Source organism: Sparus aurata, chromosome 11 (assembly GCF_900880675.1).
Source record: "Sparus aurata chromosome 11, fSpaAur1.1, whole genome shotgun sequence".
Taxonomy (NCBI): Eukaryota; Metazoa; Chordata; class Actinopteri; order Spariformes; family Sparidae; genus Sparus; species Sparus aurata.
Genome location: NC_044197.1, coordinates 15,241,981 through 15,268,675, shown reverse-complemented (window position 1 = coordinate 15,268,675; position 26,695 = coordinate 15,241,981). Strand labels below are relative to the sequence as shown.

Here is a 26,695-nt window from a genome sequence, read left to right as displayed (position 1 = left end):
TCGCTCTTCTGATCTCCATGTCACATTCCTCATGTGGGCCACAGTCCTCACCTTCTGACCATAGGCTGAAAAGATGGAGCGAGGAAGGGAACAGTGTGAAGTTCAATGGCAAATGAAGCACAACAAATCCAACAATTGATAAATTCGAAGGCAAAATCTGCTGTAGTTAGAATTAAATCTCAGGATCTCTATGAGCAATATAATGATGTCCCCTGAAACATTGCAATTATGTATAATTTCATGTCTTTTGTGAGGGCTGATGTAGTTGGTGCAGGACTAGACTAGAATTGAAATAGAAAGGGTGATGATGAGATGAGCTCTTCCCTCATGCACAGACCACATCAATGACAGTTCTGTTTTCTATAAAGTCTCTCTTTTGTCATCAATCTGCCCTGATCTAACAGCCTCAGTAACCTTGGAGACAAAGGCCTTACACGTAATCTACTGCACCATGGTCACTTGCTAACTTGCTGAGTATTGGGTGGTGGACACTAACCGGTCTGGCACTGTGTTGCCACAGGAAGCAGGGAGGATATGTATGTTTTTTTGTTCTGTGTCTGGGTGTCTGCTTGCTCTGGCTGTTGATTTCATCATCTCTCTGGGCTTAAAACGGTTGCTCAGTCAGTCAAGCCAGTGCTGGGCATCGTTCCTCCGGGGAGGGGTGTGTGTTTTTTAAAGAGCAGCCCCTGGAAGAGTGTGTAAGGCAGCTACGCTCAGAGGAGTCCAGTGGTTATCTTCATCAGAAGCCATGCAGGGTGCTGTGGTGCTGCTACTGCTACTGAGCTGCGTAAGTCTGATTATCTACTGACTTTATCTCTGTTAAAGAGTTGACAATGGATTCAATTTCAATTTGAACTTCCCTTAAATGTGTGGTGAACCGAGAAGCAGAGAGATTAGCTGTGTCTGCTTAGATTTTGAATGTCTGTATAAATCATGAATGCAAAGAGCTTTGGAAAAACAAGACTTTAACTATCAAACAGTGTTTCCTGCATATTTATACAAATAAGTGCACCAAGCCTTGCTCCATTTTTACCAATGTTTTTTAAATCCGAGCATTTGATTCTCTCGAGATGATGTGGATTATCTTTTGAGTCTTATTTTTCTTGTGCCATGTAGAAATATCCCAAGATATATTTTGGAACTAGCACATTATCTTCTGACCTTCAAAATCACACTTTACTCTCTCATCTTCAACTTGCTTGTCTTAAAATAAATAAATAAAATAAATCTAAGTTTTCTGTAAGTGTAGGGTGGGCATTGCTATTAACTGTGAACAAGTTATTTTCTGTTGTATCACCATACCTCAAACATTTCTGCATCAGGTTTGTGTGTTTCTAACATGTGCATGTGAGAGGATAAGAGGCGTTTAAAGGTTTACACATCGAAGAGTAAATCTGATAAAATACTCTGACAAACCCTTTGTCACCAGGGGTAATTCTAAGCTTTGCATCAAAATGCTGGAGCTGCAGAAACGAGGCCTGAATGGGAAACAAAAACCATTTAAACAGTGGGTAAACTTACTTAGCATATACAGTGCCACATATAGACTGCTGACAGTTTTTTTTTACCTGCCCTCATTCCAATTCAGGCCTGGTCAATAAATCTTTTTTTGCGTTTGCTTTACAAATTAGTCAGATAGCCAAATGAACGATCACTTGAGTGATTGAGAGTGTCCCTCTCATATCACAATAGTGAGTCAATTTAAGGATCCTGCAAATTTGAGCCAGAATTCCATACATTCATACATCCATCCCATTCATTTTCCATTTTTTCTTCACTGTCTCTGGATGAATTGAGCTAAAAATCTCAGTAGCGAGATCCAGTCAGATACAGTCAGACCAACAGGAGTGGAGACCAAAAAAGATGTGTGAAGGCTTCTGACTCCAACTGTATTAATCATTTAATTCTGATAATTGAAATCTAAAGATATGATGTGTAACATTTCTGCATTGAAATGTCAAAAAAACAACTTCACCATTATATATATATTATTGTTGGAGTTGTGTATTTATATTTTTGCTTCCTACAATGTTCAAACTCAGAGAAACCCAGACTCTTATTAAAGGTTACGGTGTGTTTCATTTAACCCTCCTTCGCTATAACTTCCAGTGGAGACATCAGACGATACATTAGAGACTGAGGAAGGAGTCAGTGAACATAACTAAACAAAATGTGAATAAAACAGATTACCATACCTGTCAATATTTCTGCCTGACTCATGTCCAACAGACTTCCCTTAGCAATGATGGCTGTTAAACAATAACTACAACAATTCCCATGATCCAACGCTACTTTACTACATCATCAAACGACGTACATTAATTTCATTGTTTTGACTGAGAGAACCTCAGCAGCATAAATGATATACTGTGTGTTTAAATATTTGTATTTGCATTATGTATTAAGAGTCCAGTATAACAATGTAGAAACTATATGCAAACTATAAAGACACACTATGTAGTTTTGGGAAGGACATTTTTGTTTATATTTGGCGGACCCTGCCACCTTTCCAGTGTCAAACAGTGTCCTGGGGACCTTATTTTTCTCTGAGGACAGCTTGTTTATTCAATTATGGAAAATATATATATTTCTGAGTTTGTATTATTACCCCATTAATATTGTAAATACTAAAATTCTGAGTTTACATTTTTTTCCCCCCAAACTACACAGTGCTCCTTTAAAGCCATTTAGAAAAGATTTGAATGTTTCTGACAATGGCGCCCTCTTGTGATGAAAAAACAAACACTGTCGCAGACACCAATACACACTGTCATATCAATAAAATTAGTTTCACTGATGCTATGAGCTATATTTTGGATAAACACTCTTTAAACGAGTCACCTTCTGTCTTACGCGTGTCTGTGTGTCTGTGGTGTGTTCAGGGCATGGCCCAGCTGGTGATCTTTGTCTTGGGAAACCCTTCAGTAGCAGAGCAGCACTGTGGAGATCACAGCAGCACCTGCTCAGCACTGACAGATAAACAGGTACAAACAAGACACTACTGTCAGCTACATGACACTAAACTGTTGGTTCTTATGCAAAAGGTTTATGTGCTGATATCACCTGTTTTGTTTTTTTTTTCTCTCTCTTTTTTTCCTGATATTATAAACTTAACAACCAGCAGAGTGTTCCATCCAGCAGAACAGAAACTAAATAAAGGCTATTCGATTAACAATCTCTTGGTTGCTATTGTTGTTATGACCCATCCAAACACATACAGTATAGTCCCCTCTTATAGATCTCTTATGGGTCACGAATCACACAGATATTTTAAGATTGGTCTACAGGCTGGTCTCATTTTTGTTCTTAGATTAGACAGTTTCAATTCATCTAAAGCCAAAAATGTTAGCCACCCAGTTTGTTTAGTCAGTTTGCAATGTGTTGATATTTTACATGGTGTATTGTTACAGTCTTTTATCAGTAAAATGTAAATGCAGAAACATTTCCTGCTGGAAGGAAACGGATTAAAACAGGTCTGATAGGAAAAAGTAAGTGAAACCTCTGTGCTGGTGAGCTGAGGGTGTGTAGGGCCTTCAGGGTCTGCGTTCAACGGGATGGTCACAGTGGTTTTAATTTATCAATGACATATTAGTGGTCCTTTGGAATATTTATCCACAGTGCTATGCTGGTTCAAGCAAATGTGGAAATACCATTGCTGTCTGTCTGTCTGTCTGTCTCTCTGTCTGTATGTGGAAGACACACAGGGAGTGTCTGTCTCAGAGAGGTTCAACATCATAAAAGTTTGATTGGTTTTGGACACTAACTGCATGTTATATTTGTGTGTGATCCCAGCAGAAGTGTGTTTACATTTCTGAACAGACTCGACAGAGAGAACACAGCACTGAACTGTAACGTCTGCTTTACGATTTGGAGTTGTGGTCTGTATTCTTGTATGCAGCTGTTCGGGGCACTATTTATTACTTATCGTAACTTTATTGATGCTGTTAATTTACTTTGTGCCCTAGAATTGATTAATCCATTCTTGCTTTAGAGCGAATCCATACTGGGTCTGAGGAGAATGGCAATTACATAACATTACAGAATTAATTGAGAAACCTCGGTCTGTGTTTTTTTAACTAAAGACTGTAAAATGATGACTTTAAGAGGAGTTGGGCACTCATGCATGTTGTGGACAATTAATAACATTCTCCTTATGTTAACCTTTCCCAGGAGGTTGGCGCTGTAGATGAGGTGACCATGCAACCTGGGATCAGAGTATCATCCACGCCAGAAAATACCCCTCAAGACAGAAGTCCACAGGCTCCTTTCACTGAGCTGACACCAGGACTGGATCAGACGAACCACACCAATGCTGTCGAGACAACCAAGGCTCGAACAGACACTCCGACCAACAGAAAAAAGGACAGACCGACAACTATGAGTAAGGAAGTAACTCAAGGTGGAAATACCGTACCACTGCCTCTGAGTGGAAATGAACAGCTTTCTAATTTACAACCTGAAGGAAATATCATAACCAGGAGTCCTTCAGTCCACACACTTCAAACTTCTCAGTACTTGAGACAACTTCATCAACCATCAGTCTTGGAAGGTGCTGAGATGGCCATTTCAACCCCTTCAGTTCAGGCTGAGAACCCCACAGCTCCAGGTGTCTCATCAGGAGAGGCTGTTGGAGATGAAGAAACTGCAACTACAGAAATGTCTCTGTATAATGAGCCACAGTTTGCTACTAGATCCACTCTTATCTTAAGCCCCATTACTGATTCAGGGTTTGTTGCTACCAGCGTGCACCCATCATCTGATGGAGGAGTAAGAGAGGCGAGACAGGAGGAGGTACCACTAGTCATTATACCTCCATCTTCAAGCGACCTGCCAGTCAAACTCTTAAAACAGACAGAAGAAAATGTATTCCTTGACAGAGCTTCAGCTGAGGACTTTGATGCACCTCAGACAGATCCAGCCCCAAAACAGACTGTTTTAACTCCCACACTACAAAGCGGAGAAGCATTTAGTACCAGGAGCATGGAGGGCGACGTGAATAATGTTTCAGCCAGTGAGATAAAAGAAAAAAAGGAAATGGAGGACAGGTTGGCAACTGTTTCACCCAAAACAGCAACATCACCACAAAAACAACTCCCCGGTGCACAGCACCTGAGTGCAACTGAGACAGATGGAGATAAGATAGGTTTAGTTGTTGAGGAGGAGGACGAGCAGAGACAAATAGAGATGGATAAAGACAGTTATGATAATAACACCGACGTCTCAAAGGACTTTAGACAGTCCTCACCTGACTGGCGCACTGAAGACACGTTCATTCAATCAGAGACTGAATCCACACAGCAGACTAATAACACAGCAAACCAGCACAGTGCAGGATTAAGACCTGGGATCAGAGGCCCAAGGGTAAGACACTATTTACATGCAGCAGTATGTTTGCAGTACCTGTGCAAACGCTCATTTACAATAACCAATGCTGAATGTGACTGTTGAAGTTATTTTTGTCCTTTTAATACTTCAAACATCAGATTTATTCACAGTGAAATTGAGTGCAGAGTGCTAATGTCATTACAAATGCATAAACAAACCACACAGGATGATTTTAATCACATTTGTGTGATATTCTCATCTCATTTTCCGTCATGACCTGGGGTGAAATTGGGTTTGCGTGCAGCTGATTTGATGACTGAGATGGCAACATATATCCGTGTCAAGTCTAGCACCTAGAAAGTCATGCGTGCGTGTCTGTGTGTGTGTGTGTGTGCATGTGTGTGTGTGTGTGTGTGTGTGTGTGTGTGTTTTAGAAGGGAGAGGTTAGTTTCCAAAGTGAAGAACATCGTCGCCCTCCTCTGGCTAAACTGGTGTACTGTAACCTTGGACTGTGAAATCCAAATCATAGTGTCTAGGGCTGAAGATGTTTTACACCAGAGATTAAATACACTCTCCTTACTTGTGATTTCTGCATTTCCGATAGCTTCACTACCTTCTGTGAAGAGGATAATGTAATGTTAATGGGCATAATGTTTGCCCAGCTTCAAAAGGTTGCATTACAGATGATTTTCAAGATTTAACTGTTCCACCTCACTCCTTCATCAGGGGTTACAGGGTCCACCTGGGCTAACAGGACCACCAGGGCCAAAAGGAGACAAAGTATGTATTGAACTAAACATGCATCAAGAAATCTTTTTTGTCATAAGATGTAATGAAAGTGACGTCATTTGCAAAGACATAAACAGAATGTACAATATACTACCAAGTTGGTTTGTGCTTTACCCCAGAGGGTAGGTAGTTGCTTGTGGATACCTTGAATATAGTCTGCTAAACCCCCAAACAGAAATAGTAAGCTGACAGAGATGGATAACAGATAACATGAGCTAAAAATCATATTACTTTTAGCTAACTTTATTTATTTTCCATCTCTTTCAGCTTACCTTAAGCTAACTATTTGAACTGTTAGTCAAACAACTAACAGTACTGTATACTGTACCTGTAAATGGTCAAACAGCTCAAAGGCTAGCAATTTCAATAGGTAGAAGAAGCTAATGATGAAATAGCTGAAAGTGACACATAGTTTGCATAGTTGGGTTAGCTACGGTAGCTCAAATGAATGGATCAATTGAAATAGTTTACTAAATGTAAAAGATAAATGGCTGAAATAACTCAGTTTCAGTTGGGTGTGAACCACTGGTGTAAAGAGTTTGTTGAGTGTCAGTGCCCTCACCCATCACTGTGGCTAGTCAGATTCAGACTGGTTCCACACGGTAAACGTAAAATGTCAAGCTGGTGAGGTTAGCTAGCACCTAGCATGCTAAACACCCAGATATTTTCATTGTCAGTCAACAACCAGATATTAGAATAAGGTTAATATTAGCATTAGAATTTGTCAGGTGTTTAGAAAGAAATATGACTCAAGTAAGATGCTCATGTTATGTTGTTTTCAGCTAACATGACATTAGCTAGGTGTGCATTTAGCAAGTTAGTCATAAGAGGATGTGGTATTATAACTAGCAGCTAGCTAAGCATTTTACTAGCTTAGCTTAAATAGATTTAGCATAACTGACAGATGTTTCTTTGATTCTTTGGGTTTCAGTGTGTCAAAACAAGTTAAACTAAGATAAACTGCAGCTTAACGTGTTGTCTACAGAAGATTCCTTGTAAGAATACGTGTAGAGTTAATTCAAACTAGAAATGTAAATATTTACAATATTAATGAGGTAATAATTCAATTCATTTTGTTTGAAGCTAGCAGGGTCCGCCACATTTATACAAAGTAGAAGATTGTGTTGTCCTTTAAGGTCGTTTTTTTATTCAATTTATTCAGTCAGGAAAATGAAGAGCTTGTTTATTTAGTTAGTTTAGGCATACAAAATCAGCCAATCAAGATCTTTCTCTTTCTCTTTTCTATCAAATATTTCTTCCCCAAAACTACATTGTGCACCTTTAAATTATGTTATTGACAATTAAATGGTTGAATTCTGAATGTTATTAATATAAAATATGACCCTGTAGTCTGGTTAGATGTCTGCGAGGTCTTGCATTGCTAGAATTACATTATTTTCCTCATTATTTGATTTTTATTCACAGGCAGCTTTCACATTTTTTTCAGTTCTCACAAAATCAATTACTGTTAATAGCTTGTACATGTGATACACATCCAGATGGTTTCTTTATTTCCCCCAACTATGAAATACTAAAAGTTACTTTAATTTATGTCTTTGCGTAACCTATATCCAGTATCACTAATTAATGAAGTATAACGAGAACATTACAATCAGATTAAAGATTTATTTTCTGATGACACAGGTTTTAAATCAGCTTTAACTAATAACCTAAGATGTACTGAAGCTAAATGACACAACAATAGCCAAAAGAGTTCATTAGGCTGAGTATGTCACTGTTGTGTCAGCTTGTTGTGGAGTTCTTCTGCACCCCAGTGGTCAAACATGACTAATTGCAGCCATGATATCTCAGTTCTGAATGAAAAAGCCAGGTTCCTATTTCTGGCAGTAATGATCAAAATGTAGACAATGTCATTTAATCTCATCATGTTTTCCACATCAAAAGACCTGTTGTTTTCTTTCTTCACAGGGCTATCAAGGCGTTATGGGCAGGACCGGACAGACGGGATATAGAGGCCCCATCGGTCCTCCGGGGATGCCTGCCATTGTTGTATTCAAAACCTCTGAAGAAGAGTGGGAGGCTTTCAAGGTAAACTGTTATCTTAGCTCACACTTATTTAATTTATGTTCAAAGTGCAAATATGGATCTGGTAAAGTAAGTAATATAATGCTAATATACAAGCTATACAAAATGCCTGAAAGCCTTAACATACAGTATAAAGAAATTAAAAGTAACACCTGGTTGATACTAAAACAGTAGAGACTATTACAATAGCATATACATATCAGGTACACTGTGGCACATGTATTCATATGTATTTCAGTGTTAATATTTAGCATGTTGGACAGTTGTCACTTGTATATATTATTCACTGTAAAGGATTAACATACCACAATCAAGATACAAAGGTGATACAACAAGTGCGATTCTTGAAATGTTATACATACATATTATGTATTTTACATATTATATTTTTTTTACAGCTCTTTATTTCTAATGCTTGCATCGTTGTTTTTGAAGTGTGTTACATTCATTGTTAGTCTGTTTGAGGACAAAATTTGAAAAATAATTTGAGAGAATCAGGTTTAGAATGTAAATGTGATATTTTCTCTGTTATTTGCTCGCAGAAAAAGAAGTTCTTTAAAAAGCTGATTTCTACCTGGCCGGTAGGTGTTTGTTAAAATTAATGCACCTAAAATCCTTTTTTCCCACTCTGATTTACACAATTACCTGAATCTCAGCCTCTGTAACTTCATCTTCATGCTGTACTTTATTTACAGTGTGTCTAGTGTAGTAAGCACGCGTAGGCCTTGTTGTAAGTCAGTTCTTTTTTCCCTCGTCAGAAACTCAAGGGGCCTCCGGGGTCTTTGGGACCTCCTGGAGATGATGGACCTATTGTAAGTTTAAACAGTGTTTTAATTTACCTGAAAAGGCAACATTTAAACAGCTATCTAAGTTTAAAGAGTATCATTCCATGACAATACCAAACATAGACAGATTCTAAAAGGACTCCTGTTCTGTTCTACTTTTGTTTTCAAGGGTCCACCTGGAATTACTGGGAAACAAGGACGAAAAGGAGTGCAAGGGAAAATCGTAGGTATCTTTCCTTTATTTGCATCACTCACCAGACTAATAAGGATTGTTTCATTCACAACTCCCCACATGTCAGACAGAAAGGTGATGCTCAGCTTAATGAACAGTCCATTATTACAGTCTCTTCTCTCCTTGTGACACAAAAAAACTAACTAAGGAATGACTTTGATAATGTACTGAGTTGACTGATTTATGTTACATGTTGTGTTGCACTTCAGGGCAGTCCTGGACCACAAGGTTTGCCGGGTCCACTGGGCCGACCCGGAAGTGACGGCAGCCCAGGAGAGCACTCAGATCCAGGCCCTCCCGGCTTACCCGGAGAACAGGTAAATCTGCTGAAAGTCAAGTAAAATACTGTACAAGTGTGTTTTCGTAACGTTGCAATGCAGTCAAACAGGTCTTTTCACGAAAATTGGGCTGCAAATAATGATTATTTTCACAATTCGTCAAAAAATCAATTCGGCCAAATCCAAATCCAAATTTCCCAGAGCCCAGAGAGAGTGATGTCTTCAAATAGCTTATTTTGTCAAGTCAATAGACCAAAACCCAAAGACTCTTTAATTCCCATTAGAGACCAAGAAAACAGCAAATACTGGAACCTGCAAATGTCCAAATGATTTACTGTATCATTGCAGCTCTACATGTAAGTGCATTACTGTTACAGCTTGATAAATTAACTGCGTGCTCATCTCCATAGGGTCCCCAAGGCTACAGAGGAGAGAAGGGCAGCAAAGGGGAGCTGGGTGAGTGGGTAAGAGTGGCCTCGACTTCTAATGTTATGGGGATGGAAATGATGGAGGCCTCAGTATACCTTGTAGTTGCTCATAGCTGTATGTGAAATGTTCGGTACTGCAGAAGTGCTAGCTCCTCAATTCAGTCCATGTTCTATTTGTCAAACCCCTTTAGGGTTATCAAGGGGAGCCTGGACCACAGGGACACAGAGGACCAAATGGCGACAAGGTCAGATCCAGCATCCACCACACACTCACACACACACACACACACACACACACACACACACACACACACACACACACACGCACACACACACACACATATCTCTCAGGAGTGGAGGCCTGGTACATGTGATTTTAATTTTCCTGCTTTACTGTAATCAGGGAAATAAAGGAGTGAGAGGTGTTGTTGGTGTCCCCGGATACATAGTAAGTACAGATGACTTAACTAATTAACAGAGACCCATGTTGTAGCCTCATTATTATAAAAAGTTTTCATAAAGTGAAGTGAGCACTTTTTAGTCTGATGAAAATGAACACTCTTTATTAATTGGTGGTTGTTTGTGTGATTACTGAAATCTTCATGACTCATTAATCACCACATTTATGTCAAGAGATTTTTCACCTCAACATCTGAACCATCCTATGTTAACAGGGACTTCCTGGAGCCAGAGGTCTTCCTGGTTTTCCAGGACCATCAGGAACTCAGGTCAGTGTCAACAATTATCCATAAATAACATTTATCATATAAATATTCCTCCATCTTGACCATCAGGCCACATCCCTCATTGTTTTTAATGACACTGTGATTGAAACTGCTGATTATTTTCAGGGGGAGATTGGCGCTGAAGGCTTTAGTGGATCACCAGGCCCACCTGTATGTTTTCTGACACAATATATTTATTTAAGAAATGTTTGAAGAATTGAGTATATTAATTCATTTGACTTTTGTTCAGGGCAAAATGGGCCCCAGAGGAGTAAAAGGTTTCTTAGGAGTTAAAGGACCGCCAGTAAGTAAATAACTTACTGATCAAGTCATAACCAAAGTGATCATATAAAGATACTTGTGTAACATATTTTATGCTATCAGGGTCATCATGGTGGACTGGGCATCAGAGGAGCAGCTGGACCACAGGTGACAAGAGGCTTACAGTTGCAAAGACTTGACTCACAAAGAATGAATAATGACAATTAGTTAGCGTATTGAATGTCTAAACTCTGTCAACACTTTTGGCTTCAGGGAGAGCCTGGTCCAGATGGAGTGATCGGGTTCCCTGGTGTCCGTGGCCCTCAGGTATAACTTTTTTTGAAGCAGTCATACTTCACAGTTTTATCACATGAAGACAAAGAAGTATGAATAAAGCTGTTTTTGTTACAGGGAAACCCAGGACCAGCTGGACCTCCTGGCCCTAAAGGGGACCCTGTGAGTACAACCAGAAACCAAAGTTGTACATGCAGCAGAAGATTGCTGTTATTATTTTAGGGTCACTCTGTCATCTGACCTCAGTGTGTTTCATCAGGGTGATCCAGGAGATGAAGGAGATATCGGAGAACCTGGACCATCTGGACTTAATGTAAGACAACAAGGATGAAGTATTAACATAGAGGTGCTGTAGTGAGTTTGTCATGTTAGAGCTTGAAAATCTGTTTTTCTGTCTCATTTCAGGGATCTAATGGGAATCCAGGAAAGCCTGGACCCTCAGGTGATCCCGTAAGATTACTTAAAGCAATTTCAGTCTTGCAGTCTGATGCTAAACTGTTTATATTGTTTATTAAGTGTGGAGTTCAATTATCTCATCAAGATGTTCTCCTATAATTGTTGTTTTGGTTTCTAAGTACTGAGCTAAATGTGCAGGTGTTCTCTGTTTGCTTTGCTTTGCTTTGTGTTTATGTGTGTGTGTGTGTGTGTGTGTGTGTGTGTGTGTGTGTGTGTGTGTGTGTGTGTGTGTACAATTAACCACCACTAGGGAGCTAAAGCCAAGTGGGGTGAAAGGGGTGATCCAGGGTTTAAGGGTGACCTGGTGAGTTGGATCCTCTTAATTGTTCATGAGTTTATTGATCAGATAAGTCATCAGTTCAGTGACTTATATTTATGAACAGGGACCTCCAGGGCCTCCAGGTAAACAAGGATTGAAGGGGCGACGAGGCCCTTTGGGACTTGAGGGACTTAGAGGCCCAACAGGGCCACCAGGACCTTCTGGATCCAGTGTGAGTGAAAAAAACGGATGATGAAGGCTTGTTCAGCAAGTATGCTGTAGCAACTTTAATTCTAACTGTCCTGATTTATATCTGCCTTCATTGTTTTAGGGATTTGATGGCATTATGGGGGAGGAAGGGAAGCAAGGCAAAGATGGACTGAAGGTGGGTTTTGATTAGGTTCAAAGAATTGTTATGTGTATGTTTTTTGTTGTTGTTATTGTTGTTGTTGTTGTTTTAATAAATGAACTTGTAAATGTATGTACATGTGTGGTTTTCTGTAGGGAGATCGAGGGCCGGACGGTATCCAAGGAATTCCTGGGCCGCGAGGAGACAAGGCAGGATAAAGATGGTTGCTGCTGAATAATGAACTTTATGTGCAATAAGCAGTTAACTGATAAAAGGCTAATATTTGTACTTGTCTTTATATTTATGTTGTGTGTTGTTGTGTGGCGTAATTGGTCATTGTTGTTTTTCAGAGGGAGAACTTTATTGTTTAAACTGTCAGCTAGTTACAACTAGAAAAATAACCATACTGATACAAATTTACACCAATATTCAAAGTTGTGGTGCTACACTCAATTTGGGAATGTTTCCAATAATAATAGCATTTGGAGCTACAAGACAAAACACAATATCCTAATCAGTGTTTTAATTTTTCCTGCTAAAGGGTCGGGAAGGTCGAGCAGGATTTTCTGGAATGCCTGGTCCAATTGTGAGTACGAGTGAGTGGAAATGATGTTTATTCTATCTGTTGATCATTGGGCTAAATCCATACCACAGATGTTGTTGTGTTTCACGTTTGCAGGGAGAGATGGGAAAATCTGGAGAGAGGGGACTTGAAGGAGAACCTGGTATTAAGGTTCCTACATGACTACTCTCTTTTTCGGTTCTTGTGACTTCAGTGTTCAGTCCCAATATATATTCACAGTGCTCACTATCTTTTCTTAGAATTTTTTTACTTTAATCAAAGTAAGTAATGAAATAATATATAGGTCCAGCGTGTAGGACTTAAAGGGGCACTGTGTGGTTTAAGAGAAGAAATTAAACTTAGAATTGTATTATTTACAATATGAGCAAGGTAATAACTAAGAAATATTTGTCTCTGTTCTCAGAGGAAACTAAGGTCCCCAGAACACTGTTTAAAGCTAGAAAGGTGTTGGGGTCTGCCAAATTTTGCTTCTTTGGAAATAAGGGGACAGAGGGCCTTTTGCGTTTTCTGTGTTTTTCGCAGCCAAGGTGAGACGAGGGGGATTCATTGGTTGCAATCTGCAACCCTACCACTGAATGCCACTAAATTCTACACGCTGGACATTTAACATACGTACATTTGAAGCTGTTAATGTATCTTTACAATTATATGTCAATGGCAGAAAAAGTCTTCATGCCAAATCACAATTATCTGAAACTAATTCCATATGTTAATTTCCCACATATAAATCTGAGTAAGTCTATATGTTTTAGTCAGTCTACTAAAATGTGAATGCAATTTAGGGTTATATGTCTTAAATTGCTGCTACTATAGATGTTTATGAAGACATGTATTTTCATATGCGTGCACCTTTTGTGTAGGGGAAGCCTGGAGTCCCAGGAGTGACTGGACCTAAAGGTCTAAAGGTAGTTAGAATGATATGAATAATGTGAAATATTATCATGTAAAACTTTTGAGATTATAAATCTCATTGAAAACTTTAATAATCTTAAAAATACATGTTAAATATTGTAAAATAATTGTCATGTAACCTTTCCCTCATATAGACAAAGATATTTTTTTTTATTGGTTCATACACTCAAAAAGATAAGAGGAAAAAAAACAGCCTGCCAAAAGATCTTACATTATCTGTATCCCATTTTAGGGGTTTCAAGGTCATGTAGGAAACAGGGGACAAGATGGACCTCCCGGAGCTCTGGTAAGACCATCCAACAATATGTTAAAGGTCCCATATTATGAAAAACATGTTTTCTCTGGTCTCTACATATATAAACTGGTCCTCCCTGAGCCTACCAACTCCCAGAATGAGGAAAGCAAATAGTTCCTGCATGTTCTCTGCAGCCCACCCACTGGTAAAACGGCGCTCATACAGGCTGTTCAGATTCAGCTCCTTTCATTCCGTAATGATAGGAGTCATTTTCATAGGCAGGCCTCCTCTGCGCGGTGATAGGAGATATCCGAGAGGGGAGTGTTCATCCCCGAGGTAAAGTTTGGTGTGTCCAGTGGTAAGATAGCAGTGTTTCGCGATGTTGTCGCTCAGAGTTAGACACATCAAATTACTCTGTTGTTGGTTGTAAAAATCAACGTCAGTGCATATATTCTGTCCCAGCTACAGAACAACAGAAGAGACAGTGGTTGCATTTTATTTTGAATGACAACGTGCCGGCTTCAGTTCGTGTTAGCTTGTATGTGTGTGCTAACCACTTCACATCGGACTGCTTCAGTAACGAGGGTCAGTACAAAGCTGGCTTTTCCTTCGACACCGACCCTCATAAAAGGATCATTCCCACCCATAGTATTTACAGTTGCCTACGAGTATGGTGAAGTCAGCGGCGCTTCGGTCCGCTGTGCAATGGCGTTTGAAGCGAGTTTAATCTTAATAATATTACGATGGAGCTTGGTTGTCACAGTAAAAAGTCTGGAAACATGCAGACTGAAAACAGCGGTAACGTGAACAGTGTCCAAGAGTTTGGAGACTGTGTTGGAGACAAACACAGCTTTCGCTAGCTGTTAGCCATTAGCTACATGGTAGTAACTGTAACAACACATAGAACAAACTAACATTATTGAGACACACTAACCATTCTGAAATGACCTGCTGCAGCAGCAGAGTCTGTATTTCTTCAGGAGCCTCTCCTTCGGGGTCCGATTCTGGGTCAAACTGGTTCAGTTGAAAAACAGCATCTCGGCGGGCCATAGCAATACATCTAGCGTAAAACATTAGCGCATGCTACCGCTACCATCCTCTCCTTGAGAGGGGCGTGTAGCAGGCAAGGCAGGCGTTGACAGATGGAGCTCATTAGCATTTAAAGGTGCAGGCACAGTAACAGCCTGCTCTCGGTAGAGCTTGGTAGCGACTTTAAGACAGCTAAAATTCAGGACCATGGATGGGTTTGAGGGTTAGGGTTAGGGTTACATTTAGAATACAGTGTTGTTGACAGCTGTGTGAAATTGATGAAAAACAGTATAATGTGGGACCTTTAACACACATATCTCCATTCTCTTATTACCTAACAGAGTTTATAAACACCAAATATAAGTACAAGTAGCAGTGGGGGTGAGGGTTATGAGAACAGGGAGAGTGATAGACGAATATAATCTCTTTCTTAGGGACATCTTGGTGCTAATGGAATGAATGGTGACACTGGACCTCCAGGACTAAAAGTGAGTTCAACCCTCTATATTTAAACACTGAACAAGTACATTTGCCTCACAGTGTCACAGATGCATGGCTGATAGCTCAATTTAATATTTTATACAGGGATTGCTGGGGAAGACGGGAGCTCCTGGCCTTCAAGGACCTGTAGGCAAGAGTGTAAGCTTTAATCACCTTTTTTCAGATTTTACAGAAACTCTTTTGAAACAAAAAACCACATTTCTAATTTAATGAATATGTGGCACTGATACATATTTAATAACTGTGGACTTGTGTCCATCGACAGGGAGAAGCTGGCAGCAGAGGAGTGAAGGGGGCATCAGGAAAGCCTGGAGAGAGAGTATGTTACAAAAATATTGCATAATTCTTTGAGATTGCAAAAAAAAAACAGGAAATAAAAGATGAGAATGAATGGATGATATTTTGAATGTAGGCATGATGATGTTGAAATCTAAGAACTGTCGGTTTTCTTTAGGGGGTTAAAGGTAAAGAAAGCCCAGGAGGACTTCCAGGAAGTGAGGGCTTAAAGGTATGTATTAATGCAAAGATTCATGTTTGTCAGTGCTGACATTTTAATCTGAATAAGCATCAGTCAGCATTGTAAGTTGCATCATTCTGGCATGTTGGACAAATATTGGTCACATGGTCTATATTTTGCAATTTAATGTGCTGTTCACCTTGTCATAATTGTTTTACAGGGTAAGAGAGGCGAGGATGGACCAAGGGGGAAACAAGGCCGGCCTGTATGTCAATTATATGCCATTTAGATTTGTCTATTCAAAGTTTTTAAGTTTCAAGTTTTTTTCAGATCTCTTTACTAACCTCATGTCCTTCTGTGCTCAGGGGGAGATGGGCATGCCTGGACCACGGGGATACAGAGGATCTCCTGTAAGATGATTTTATTAAATCCATCCATCCATCCATCCCCATCCATCCATTCATCCATCCATTACTCCAAATTAACTTGACTTGACATGAAGTCTGTCCTCTCCCTTTCTTTCTTTTTTTTCCCCGAATATTCTTTGTTTGCAGGGTATCCAGGGTAACATAGGACCATGGGGTGAGGTTGGGCCCCGTGGCTTTCCAGGTGATCAGGGGCCACGAGGTCCAGTTGGCCCTATTGGAGTTACAGGTTACCCTGTAAGTTTATTTTTATGTTTTTGTGAACAAATGAACTGTAATGGCGCTCACTCAGAGTAGAGTGCATACCCCTCAGCACTAAAGGTCCTTTTAATTCAATCAAGCCTAATCCATTATCAAATAAAACATATTAAAGTCCACTTAATCCAGATTTGTACTTGTATCCACATCAAATTCCACTCACTCATAGATACAAGCGACCTAAATAGGCTAGATTTTTTTTTCATTGAGATTCATGTATTATTCCTTGAGAAATTTACGAAAATGCCAAAAAACGACATCCATCCCTTTATCTGGATCCACACCAAAATGAAAGGTGTCTTATCTTGGTTGAGACCCATCCTCCGTCCAAGTTTTGTGGAAATCCGTTCAGTAGTTTTTGTGTAATCCTGCTGAGGAACCAACCAACAGACAAGGGCAAAAACACAACCTCCTTATTAATATATGTCCAAAATGAGGCCACCAATTACATCTGCTTTCACAGTAAACCATGGCAGTGAGTGAGCATGCATTAGCACTAGTCTGGTTTGATATTCTTAGTAACACTTCAAAAGCTTCACATGTCAAAATGTTGGTCATTGCCAGTAACAGGCCTCTTATGACAACTGTTATGTGATCAATGAACAGAAAGTTTCTTTCTTTCTAGTTCGGCATGGTTTTTTAAGAGTATAATGTTTTCTTTTTTTCGGGTCAGTCATCAAATCAGACCAGGTCTGGTGATGATCCAGGGTGTCATTGATTGACTCTGGTACTTTGATCATTTTAGTGCCATCCTGCTTGCAAAGTTAATTATGCATTATAAGATTTAGGATTGCTTTTCATGATCTGAGCTGTGTATCATAAGCTCACCAGGGGCCTTGTCAGAACCACCCAGGCATCATTAGGATTTTTAACGTCTGTTGCTGTATAGACAAAGTATGAATGAACTTGAACTATTGCTAAATTGAACATGATAATAAATTCTGCTGCAAATAAACCTAAATTCTGTGAAGTTTTGAACATGTTTGATTCACTGTACGAATTTACATACAACAGCCTGTGTATCAAATCATATAACATCAAATTATACAGTATTTTTAATGTGATAAACACACAAATCACACATCTGTTATGTACAGTATACAAAATGCGCTGTTCTAAACACCAAGCTTGATGACTTTATTGTGCATAAGCATCCTGTCCCTTCCAGGCTCTTTGAGAGCAGGCTATAGGGAAGGAATATGAAGTGCATCAATACTTTTTGTGCAATTATTGCTTTATTCTCTCTATATTTAGGGTAAAGATGGACCTCAGGGATCAATTGGATTACCTGGTGTCAAAGGAGATAAGGTAAAGCTTTTATTTTACTCAGATTTTCTGAACATGTTTCAGATATCTGCACTTTCGTTTGTGTTTAATTGCACCAGGTAATGCTGTGTATAAGAGTATCTTGATGCTGAATGTAGACATTGGTTCAAAGATTTATCAGTCGGTCATTTTATGTTTGTCTTAAAATGTCATTTTTCAGGGATCCAGGGGAGCTTTGGGGCAGGAGGGAGTTGCTGGTCTCGATGGTGAGGAGGTAGATTGATTAGACTGTGTTTGTCACAGATTTGATTTCTATCTTTTTGCATTTAACTTGAATGGTGATGGGTTTTCTAACGCCCCGGATATAGACGCCAATGCAGTTTGATTGTACGAAAAGAGGTATTTTAAGCTTGATTTTGTGTATTAAGTAGTACAATGCTTTTGTGTTTAGGGTCCAGTTGGACTGAGGGGAACTGAGGGTCCAGCTGGACTGAAAGGCACATCGGTGAGTAAATGTCATTTTGTGAATTTGTCATTCTCATTTCCAAACAGTTGATACAAGTGTAATTGTTCTATTACACATTCTTCATGGCCTTTCATGTAGATGGAACATACATTTATCAATCAAACTTGGAAAACGATTTTGCGTTACTGACATTTCAGGGTGACCAGGGGGACACTGGGCCCCCTGGACAGAGAGGGTCAAAGGGAGCTGAAGGCAACAGAGGCAACCAAGGACCACAAGGAGCAAAGGGGGCACCGGGGAGACAGGTGGGTAGTAGTTAAAATTGTAACCCATCTCAGGCGCTGTTTAACTCAGTTGGTAGAGTGGACGTCCCATGTGCAGAGGCTTTGTCCTTGCTGCAGCGGCCCCGGGTTCGATTCCTGGCCTGGGCGCTTGTCACTTCCCCTCTCTCCCATCATGTTTCTTGTCTATCTCCAGCTGTGTTATAAATAAAGCCGATAAAAGGCCAAAAAAAGAACCCCTCTCACATCCATACAGTGTGAGATTAATGACGCAGGGTATTGTGGATTCTTAAAATTTCCAGACATCTGAGAGCTACCGGGGTGTGCCTTTCATTTTTGATGTGTGGATTGAAGGACAATGTGTCCCAGCTGCCCTGTCCTCACCATCAACCCTTTTTTTGCAGGGATACAGGGGTGCACCAGGGGGCAGAGGAAGAGTCGGGGTTCCAGGGCTCAAGGTCAGTCATTTTCAATCAGAAGCAACACTGGACTGAACTGAGTATTTATGTCAAAAGCTAGTGGGACTAGTATTACTTTTGGACCTCTAGTAATTCATAATGATTGCAGAGGTTGGCTGTGATCTTACTCATGTGTTAATCTGCCATGTCCATAATTAGTAAACAAAAAAATTCACAGAATATTAGCTACCAAACACAGATCTCCTTTGATGATATAAGTCCCACAGGAATTGACATTTCTGTGAAATGCAGTCGAATTTGATTTATTATCTATTTTCTGTTGTTACACAAGTATGAAAAATGACTGTGGCTCACAGTACATTGAGCAGCAGTTAGCACCTATGTTGTGAGAGAAGGTTAGGGGCAACAAACGGTTGTCAAGCACATTGTATTCAAGTGCAGCCACAAACCATCAGCTCCTTGATCTAAATGAGCTGCAAATGTGTTACCATGCTTGTAACAGGCAGAAAGTGAGCAAAACAACTGTAGACTAGATTATTAACATGGCTGCTGAAGAGCAGATGCTCTTCTTTTGAAACGCCCATGTTTTGTGATGCTTGACAACATATCTGAGGGTTATGTGACTAAACTTGAGTAATATGTAGTGATGTAATTCATAAATCCTACTACTAGTCCAGTGCCAATGGTGATAAAGTCAGCCAGCAGAATGTTAAAAGTTTCGTTCAGAGTCGGAAACTCAACAATGATGATGATTTTACAGGGTGAACCAGGTACCCGAGGATCATCAGGCAAGCCTGGACGGTTTGGACCAGGGGGCAACACTGGGACAGCAGGAGCCAAAGGCCAGAAGGGGTTCCTTGGACACACAGTTAGTAACACATGTCAATAATTGATAATAAACAACTTAATGTAATGAAGACTGCAAATCTCATGCTTTCTTATTTCAGGGCCCCCCTGGCAGGTTAGGGCCCCTAGGACAGATTGGACCATCAATACCAGTATGTGACATTAGAATTAAATGTGTGATTGTCATATTTCACATTTAACAAAAATGTTTATGGCATTATAGAATGGTTGTGATGACTTTTATGACTTGAGACATTCATCTGTAATGTATCTTAAACATTTTTTTTTCAGGGTTTGCCAGGCAAGAGAGGTGTTGAGGGCAAAACAGGAATCCCTGGACAAAAGGTGTGATGTAGTACCATTTATTCATTATAATACGTCAATGCTCTGAGAGTGATCTATCCATCTGTAGAGATTTACTTAACAAATGTCATACTGTCTCTGCTTGTTCAACTCAGGGCAGTCATGGTGAGGACGGAAAGCCCGGACTTCCTGGCCTCAATGGAGACATGGTAGGTGCTTATGTATCGCACCCTGTGGGCATCATTAATCTGGTTAAGCAAATCTAATGGTGTGTATAAAGATGTAACCGCAGTGACACAGTGTCTATGTGTGTACTTGTGTAATCCACAGGGTAATATAGGTCAAAGGGGTGCAAAAGGAGAGTCTGGAACAAGAGGCACAGCGGTAAGAGGGCATGTTTAAACTCTCAAAGATTTAGGCCACATCAGTTTTATTGAATATTCTGGTATTTTATCAGTTCCTAAAGTGTTTATCTTATGTAAATAGAGGTCATCTTATATTATTATTTATGTGTGTGAGTGCATTTTTTAGGGAACTTTGGGGAAGCCAGGATTCATTGGCATTCCAGGTGCTAAAGGGCAACCCGGACCTGCTGGTCCTCCAGGTCTTCCAGGAACTGAAGGAATTAAAGGGTCAAAGGTAAAAGGAAGTCTTTGCTTATCTTAGATGAAACTTTAAAATGGAACAAAACTAATTTGTAATGATGTAATGTTTTTGTAAAGGGAAAAGGAGCCCAGCCTGGAAGGAAAGGAAACAAAGGAGCTCCTGGAAAAACTGTAGGTTCAGTTTTAATCTGAACTCTAAAAAACTGATTGTTCTGACTCAGATACACTGAGACAAATGTTTGGTCTGATGTAATCTCTACTTCTCTATCTGACAAATGGAAAAACACAGACACTGCAAAACAATAAAAGATGGTATGTCACAACTATACAGTCAAAGCCCTCAGCCACACTCACAGTACAGACAAGAAAACACTAGCAGAGCTGAAGCAGGAATACAGTGGGCATCACCTGCTCAGGTCAGTGAAAGCTGACCAATCAAAGCACATTGATCTTGTCAGAAGGGAGGCCTTAAAGAGACAGGCACTAAAATGGAGTGTTAAGACAGAAGGTGAATAGAGCGCTGCAGCAATAGACAGTTTTAGAAAAATCAAGTTGTTTTTTTTAACTTTAATACATGTCAATATGTTGTAGTGGACACCCACAAGAAAAGTGTGAACCTGAAAGTTCACATAATGCGGGGCTCTTATTACAAACTATTCCAAGTGTTTTTTAAATTTCAGATGATTTTTTTTAACTTAAAGGTAGAATTAAATCATCAGATCCAAATTTTACTCTCACAGTCTCATCCTGTGGTGTGTAGCTCATTTTATGATGTTTGTTTTGTAGGGAGATGAAGGCTCGCAGGGCAGACCAGGACCTGCTGGACAACCTGGAAAACCCGCAAGTATCCCTTTTGACAGATTGAATACATGCAAACATAATCAAATACAATACTGCTATCGCTGTTCATTTCAAGTACTTAAATAAGAATCAGTTGCAAACCAAAAAAGTTTTACTGTGTAGTTGTATTTTAACTGAAAGTGAGGACTGTGTTGACAATTGGTTTCCTGTGTTGTGATCTTGTTTTAGGGCCTAAGCGGGTTGGATGGTTTACTAGGGGTTGAAGGAAATGAAGGAGATCCCGTAAGAAAAATGTGCCATAACGCAAATTATTCTGTTTTTCAACATTTTCACTAAATTCAGCACATCCTCTTCTCATCTCAAAGGGTGATATTGGTTTCAGAGGAGCTCCTGGAATGCCTGGCAGGCCTGGCAAAATGGTACACTCCAAAACAGACAGCAACATAAAAGCATGGGAATTTGACCTTATTCTTGAATATCTGATCTAGTAATGCCCAAACATAATTTTGTACTATCTCAACATATTTTAAATGGATAATGTTCAAGGGGATACCTGGACCTCATGGAATCCGTGGAAACACTGGAGCACCAGGCTTCAAGGTACAAAAACAAGCAATTAATTCTAAGTCTTGTTAATATGTGTACACCATGTTTACCATGAACATGAGTACACAAATGAATTTTACATTTATACATTCAATGTGCTAGTAAAACAGTATTTAACACGTGTCTTACTGTTGTCCTACTGTGTGTGTGTCTCAGGGTAAAGCTGGACCAAAAGGGAAAAACGAGCCACCAGGACCAGTGGGGCCAAAGGTATACATCATTGTTTAATAGCATAATTGGAATATTACTCATATAGAACAAAATGCCTTTTACGGTAAACATCATCATTACTGGTCTGGATACAGGGTATTCCAGGACTGAGAGGAGAGAAGGGTGAATCTGGAGGTACTGGTCAAAAGGTAAAAGCCCATAGACACAGCCTCACCTCACCTTTGTCAGTCGAAATAGATTTTTTTAGATTTTAGATAGATTATTAATACGTTTTTTTATATTTGCTGGTGCTCTTTTCTCCTATATTGAAAGTCTGTACTTATTCTGTATAATACTCTTTTTAAGGAGTGCTTCTGCTGTGTTGCAGTTTTTCATGTTGCTTTAATAAATGCTTTGTCCTGTCACATGTCTGTACTGTATACATTCTACCCAACATACTGCTGATGTTAAAACGGTCAGTTGAATGGACTGTAAAGAGATCATTTTGAATAATATTTGCTCTTTAGATAGTAGTCTGCTTCAGGGTTTCTCAATAGGCCCTGCCAAATGTGCAGAAATCCGAAAATCATGTACAATCAGATTGTCTGAGAATCATGCGAATGTTGTTCCATCCATTGTCACCCATGTTTTCTTCATCCACAGGGTCTCCCAGGTGACACCGGAATACTGGGACCCATTGGGCCACCGGGGCTTAAGGTTGGTTGAGAGTGTTTGAAATATTAGATCACTTTAAAATGCAAAAAAAATGCATCATTTTAGTCGATTCACCAAATGGCTACCTTTTTATCTTAGGGCAACCCTGGTTTGCAGGGCCTGAAAGGTCAAAGAGGTCATAAAGGAAAGCAGGTGAGTTGTATTTTACTTTCTTTTCATATCGTTTTTAACAGGTACCAAGTTATTAATCAACTAATATATTTTCACAGGGAGATACTGGTCCTCGTGGTCCACGTGGGCAGAAAGGCTTCCTTGGACTTCCTGTATGTTGCTCTGATATTCTGCAATACACAGTATTTTACTGGAACACTTTACTGAAGTTATTTCTGTTCTGTCTTTATTATAGGGCCGGCTTGGAAAGAAGGTGAGAGACTGTTTATTACTTTGATTTTTGTTGATTTTTGCTTATTGCTTTGGAGGTTTGTGGATCTTCCTGGACCTGATCCGGTCACAGATTGAGTCCTTTTTTTATCTGTTTTTTTTTTTTTTTTTTTAAGTCAGCATTTTAAAATCACAGTTTTCAGGTTTATTTATTAAGAGACAACTGATGTAGCCACTTTTCATTACTTTCACTTGGCTGTATGATTAGCTTGTTTGCCTTTACTGCCTTTGATACTGTATATTTGCATATCGTAGACTGTGCATCTTCTGTATCTTCTTATCTTAATATGTTTATTGTTTGTTTAATTCTTCTATTTTTGAAAAATAAGGAAACGGAAGAAGTTCATTATACAGAGAAACTAATAAACACTTTGACTTTACAGGGGATGAAAGGTGTTGAAGGCAGGAGAGGACAAAAGGGACTAAAGGGCAAGCGTGGACCTCCAGTAAGATATATTGCTCACACAGTACTAGCAAACAAGGTTTGACCTGATTAACGAACTTAATGTAACATACTGTAAAGTTCTAGGTTGCATTTGAGGCTTGATATCAGTGTAAAGTGCTTGATACCCAGGAGGTTTGTTCCATGTTCTTAAAGCAAAACCATTTGCTTCAAAGGGAAAACCTGGTGCACCAGGCAAGAGCAGGCCTACACAAAGACGGGGATCAAATCCAGATCAAAGAAATGAGCAGAGGCCTGAAACAAGACCCAATACAAGACCAAGAGTGAAGAATGTGCCAAGATCCAGAAAAACACCCAGGCTCCTGAAGCAAAGATTAGGACAACAAAAAGTTGGTACAAACTTTCTTCTCATGTGCACTTTATCATCACAGCATTCTCACCGTGGGTTTTTTTTTTCAGTTAATCTTTGGTTGTCTGATTGAATGACTGAATGATGGTTTCCTCTGTAGCAGTCCAGGCTGGTGTCCAGGAGGTTGTCGCAAGCAGATGAGGCGAAGGAATCCTTCAGCTGGCCTCAGGGAACTAAAGACGACCCTGCCACCACCTGCTATGAGCTGGCACTCATACACCCACATCTGAATGATGGTGGGGGTGTGACTAGGCTCATAACCATGACATGATAGTAATCTGTTTCTGGCAATACAATGAATAACAAACCAGTGTTTGTGATCGCGCATTTTTTTATCTTTCAGGTTACTTTTACATGGACCCCAACCAAGGCTGTCCCTATGATGCTGTGAAGGTGTTCTGTAACTTCACAGCAGGAGGAACGACTTGCATCAAACCTTTACAATCACAGGTACACTATTTTTTAACCTACAGTGTAAAGGTTAGTATTAGCGGGCATAGTGCAGCACAGTTGCGAGGACAAAGAAAACATTTAATCTCTTGTTTTACAACTGTAACAACAACATTATATGTTAATCCCATGGTTTGGGGGGAATTGTCCCTTTAGAAATATCTGTAATATCGTATTTTATAGATGAAGTTATCCTGGGAACCAGACAAGAAGAAATCAAAAATGTCCATCCAGTGGTTCAGTCAGCAACATGGTGGAAGCAAGGTAAGACTTTAACACATTTGTGGATTGATTGAGAAAAAAAATGAGCACATCTAACATCAGTGAGCCATTTCCTCAGACTTAAAATGATTTCTGTCTCTGATAGTTTGAGTACGCTGATGTGGATGTTGTCCAGCTGAGGTTTCTGCGGTTACACAGCCACACATCTTTCCAAAACATGACTCTCAGCTGTGCAGAAAACCACGTCGGTACTGCTGACGCAAATGATTCAGCCAAGAGGATTATTCACTTCCTGGGAGACTCTGGCAAAGAAATTATGTCACACCTTACCACAGTGTCCAGGAAGGGCTGTGAGGTAAGACGAAGAGATTTGTGATGTTTTCAGCAGCTTTCATTAAGGGTTAAAAGTGTAATGAAAATAATCAAGTAGTATCACACATGGGAACAAATGAGATTAAAGATTTAATAGGAGATATTAGATAGAAAAAAGTTATTTAAGTCACAGGATCAAATTATAACTCCAGGAAAAACAGAGTAAATATGCTGTCTTCAGGCCTCTTCTGTCTGATCACTTTGCAGGTGGAGGTGGTTGTGATGGTTCAGGGGAGCAAGGAGCTCGATCGAGGTGATATGGAGTTACTTCCTCTCAGAGATTTTGGTGTAGAGAAGACATCATTATCTCCCCTTGTCCCTGAGATCACTGCTGTTTTGGGACCCCTATGCTTCTTGTGACCTATGAAGAGTGTGTTTTTGTGTGTGTGTGTGTGTGTGTGTGTGTGTGTGTGTGTGTGTGTGTGTGTGTGTGTGTGTGCATGTGTGTGTGTGCGTGTGTGCGTGTGTGTGTGTGTGTGCATGCATGTGTGATGAAATTCTGTAAATATCCTTGATTAAATAAAGACATGAATATACTGTATGATGGTTAGATATTTTACACTAAGAATTGTGTTGCTCAGTACTGTATTTTTGTGTATATTTATTAAACTGCCTCAAGTATTTTCTAAATTGTTATTATATGTTATGTAGCATTGGAGCTTAAAGTGTTTATATGACAACTCGATGTATCCTCACAGGGGAATGATGTGTAGCACTATCAAAATAAAATGATGAGATTGAACTTGTGGAATTAAACTGAACCATGTGCATCTGTTGCAATTTAAAGCAGTTACAATTTGGAATTTAAGATATTGTGTAGATTTATGTTCTTTCCTGGACATTATGCTGTAGATAATTGTTAATGTAAATGCTGAAGTTGAGATCAGGCATTATTCAGGATTTATAGTGGTAATTCAGTTTTTTTTTAATTTATATTAATTAATTAATTTTATATATTAATTCATTTGTTTTGCTTGTGCTTAGAGGATGAGTTTGGTCGAACACAGATAATGAATAGCAGCTTTTCTACTCTGCTGCAGATAAAGGCCTGATGCCAGAACTGTAGATTCCTAGTTTTGGACAGAGTAACCACTTCCCAAGTGTCCAAGTTCAGGGAAGTCAAGAAGTCACAATAGTTAATAAGTTGTTGGAGGAGAGTTCCCATAAAACATGCTGACCATTTCTGAACAAAGTGGCTTTGTTGTGACAGAAAAGATCTGCAGCCAGGCATTGGAATTGGTCTGAAACTGTTACCGAATCTCAACCCTCCCTTATAAAATTCACTCATGATCCTTAAGTAACGCAGCAGCCAGGAGGCAAATCTTTGGTTAGTATGTCTTCAGTTGGGAAGTT

General features: G+C 39.6%; 1 protein-coding gene across 1 annotated transcript; it reads left to right on the top strand.

Annotated features, from left to right (window-relative positions):
- Nucleotides 1-254: 254 nt before the first annotated feature.
- Nucleotides 255-26,084, top strand: LOC115590848 (collagen alpha-1(I) chain). Its single transcript, XM_030432309.1, has 64 exons — nucleotides 255-787; nucleotides 2,883-2,984; nucleotides 4,171-5,361; nucleotides 6,052-6,105; nucleotides 8,044-8,163; nucleotides 8,703-8,741; nucleotides 8,919-8,972; nucleotides 9,115-9,168; nucleotides 9,387-9,494; nucleotides 9,866-9,919; nucleotides 10,075-10,128; nucleotides 10,287-10,331; nucleotides 10,558-10,611; nucleotides 10,735-10,779; nucleotides 10,859-10,912; nucleotides 10,993-11,037; nucleotides 11,143-11,196; nucleotides 11,281-11,325; nucleotides 11,423-11,476; nucleotides 11,569-11,613; nucleotides 11,870-11,923; nucleotides 12,003-12,110; nucleotides 12,210-12,263; nucleotides 12,383-12,436; nucleotides 12,769-12,813; nucleotides 12,907-12,960; nucleotides 13,671-13,715; nucleotides 13,955-14,008; nucleotides 15,421-15,474; nucleotides 15,572-15,625; nucleotides 15,753-15,806; nucleotides 15,942-15,995; nucleotides 16,165-16,209; nucleotides 16,310-16,354; nucleotides 16,499-16,606; nucleotides 17,882-17,935; nucleotides 18,114-18,167; nucleotides 18,345-18,398; nucleotides 18,557-18,664; nucleotides 19,045-19,098; nucleotides 19,820-19,927; nucleotides 20,007-20,057; nucleotides 20,197-20,250; nucleotides 20,364-20,417; nucleotides 20,539-20,592; nucleotides 20,740-20,847; nucleotides 20,931-20,984; nucleotides 21,600-21,653; nucleotides 21,843-21,896; nucleotides 21,980-22,033; nucleotides 22,161-22,214; nucleotides 22,377-22,430; nucleotides 22,526-22,579; nucleotides 23,034-23,087; nucleotides 23,184-23,237; nucleotides 23,315-23,368; nucleotides 23,452-23,469; nucleotides 23,870-23,932; nucleotides 24,105-24,278; nucleotides 24,399-24,534; nucleotides 24,642-24,748; nucleotides 24,932-25,012; nucleotides 25,116-25,325; nucleotides 25,550-26,084. Exons 1-64 carry the CDS (start codon nucleotides 749-751, stop codon nucleotides 25,700-25,702), a joined length of 5,427 nt encoding a protein of 1,808 aa, XP_030288169.1. The 5' UTR covers nucleotides 255-748; the 3' UTR covers nucleotides 25,703-26,084.
- The last annotated feature ends 611 nt before the right edge of the window (nucleotides 26,085-26,695 follow it).

Coding starts and splice junctions, on each gene's coding strand:
- LOC115590848 (XM_030432309.1), top strand. CDS start 749: ATGCAGGGTGCTGTGGTGCTGCTACTGCTACTGAGCTGC. Junction 8,973..9,114: donor CTGGAGATGATGGACCTATT/GTAAGTTTAAAC, acceptor TTTGTTTTCAAG/GGTCCACCTGGAATTACTGG. Junction 17,936..18,113: donor CTGGTGTCAAAGGAGATAAG/GTAAAGCTTTTA, acceptor GTCATTTTTCAG/GGATCCAGGGGAGCTTTGGG.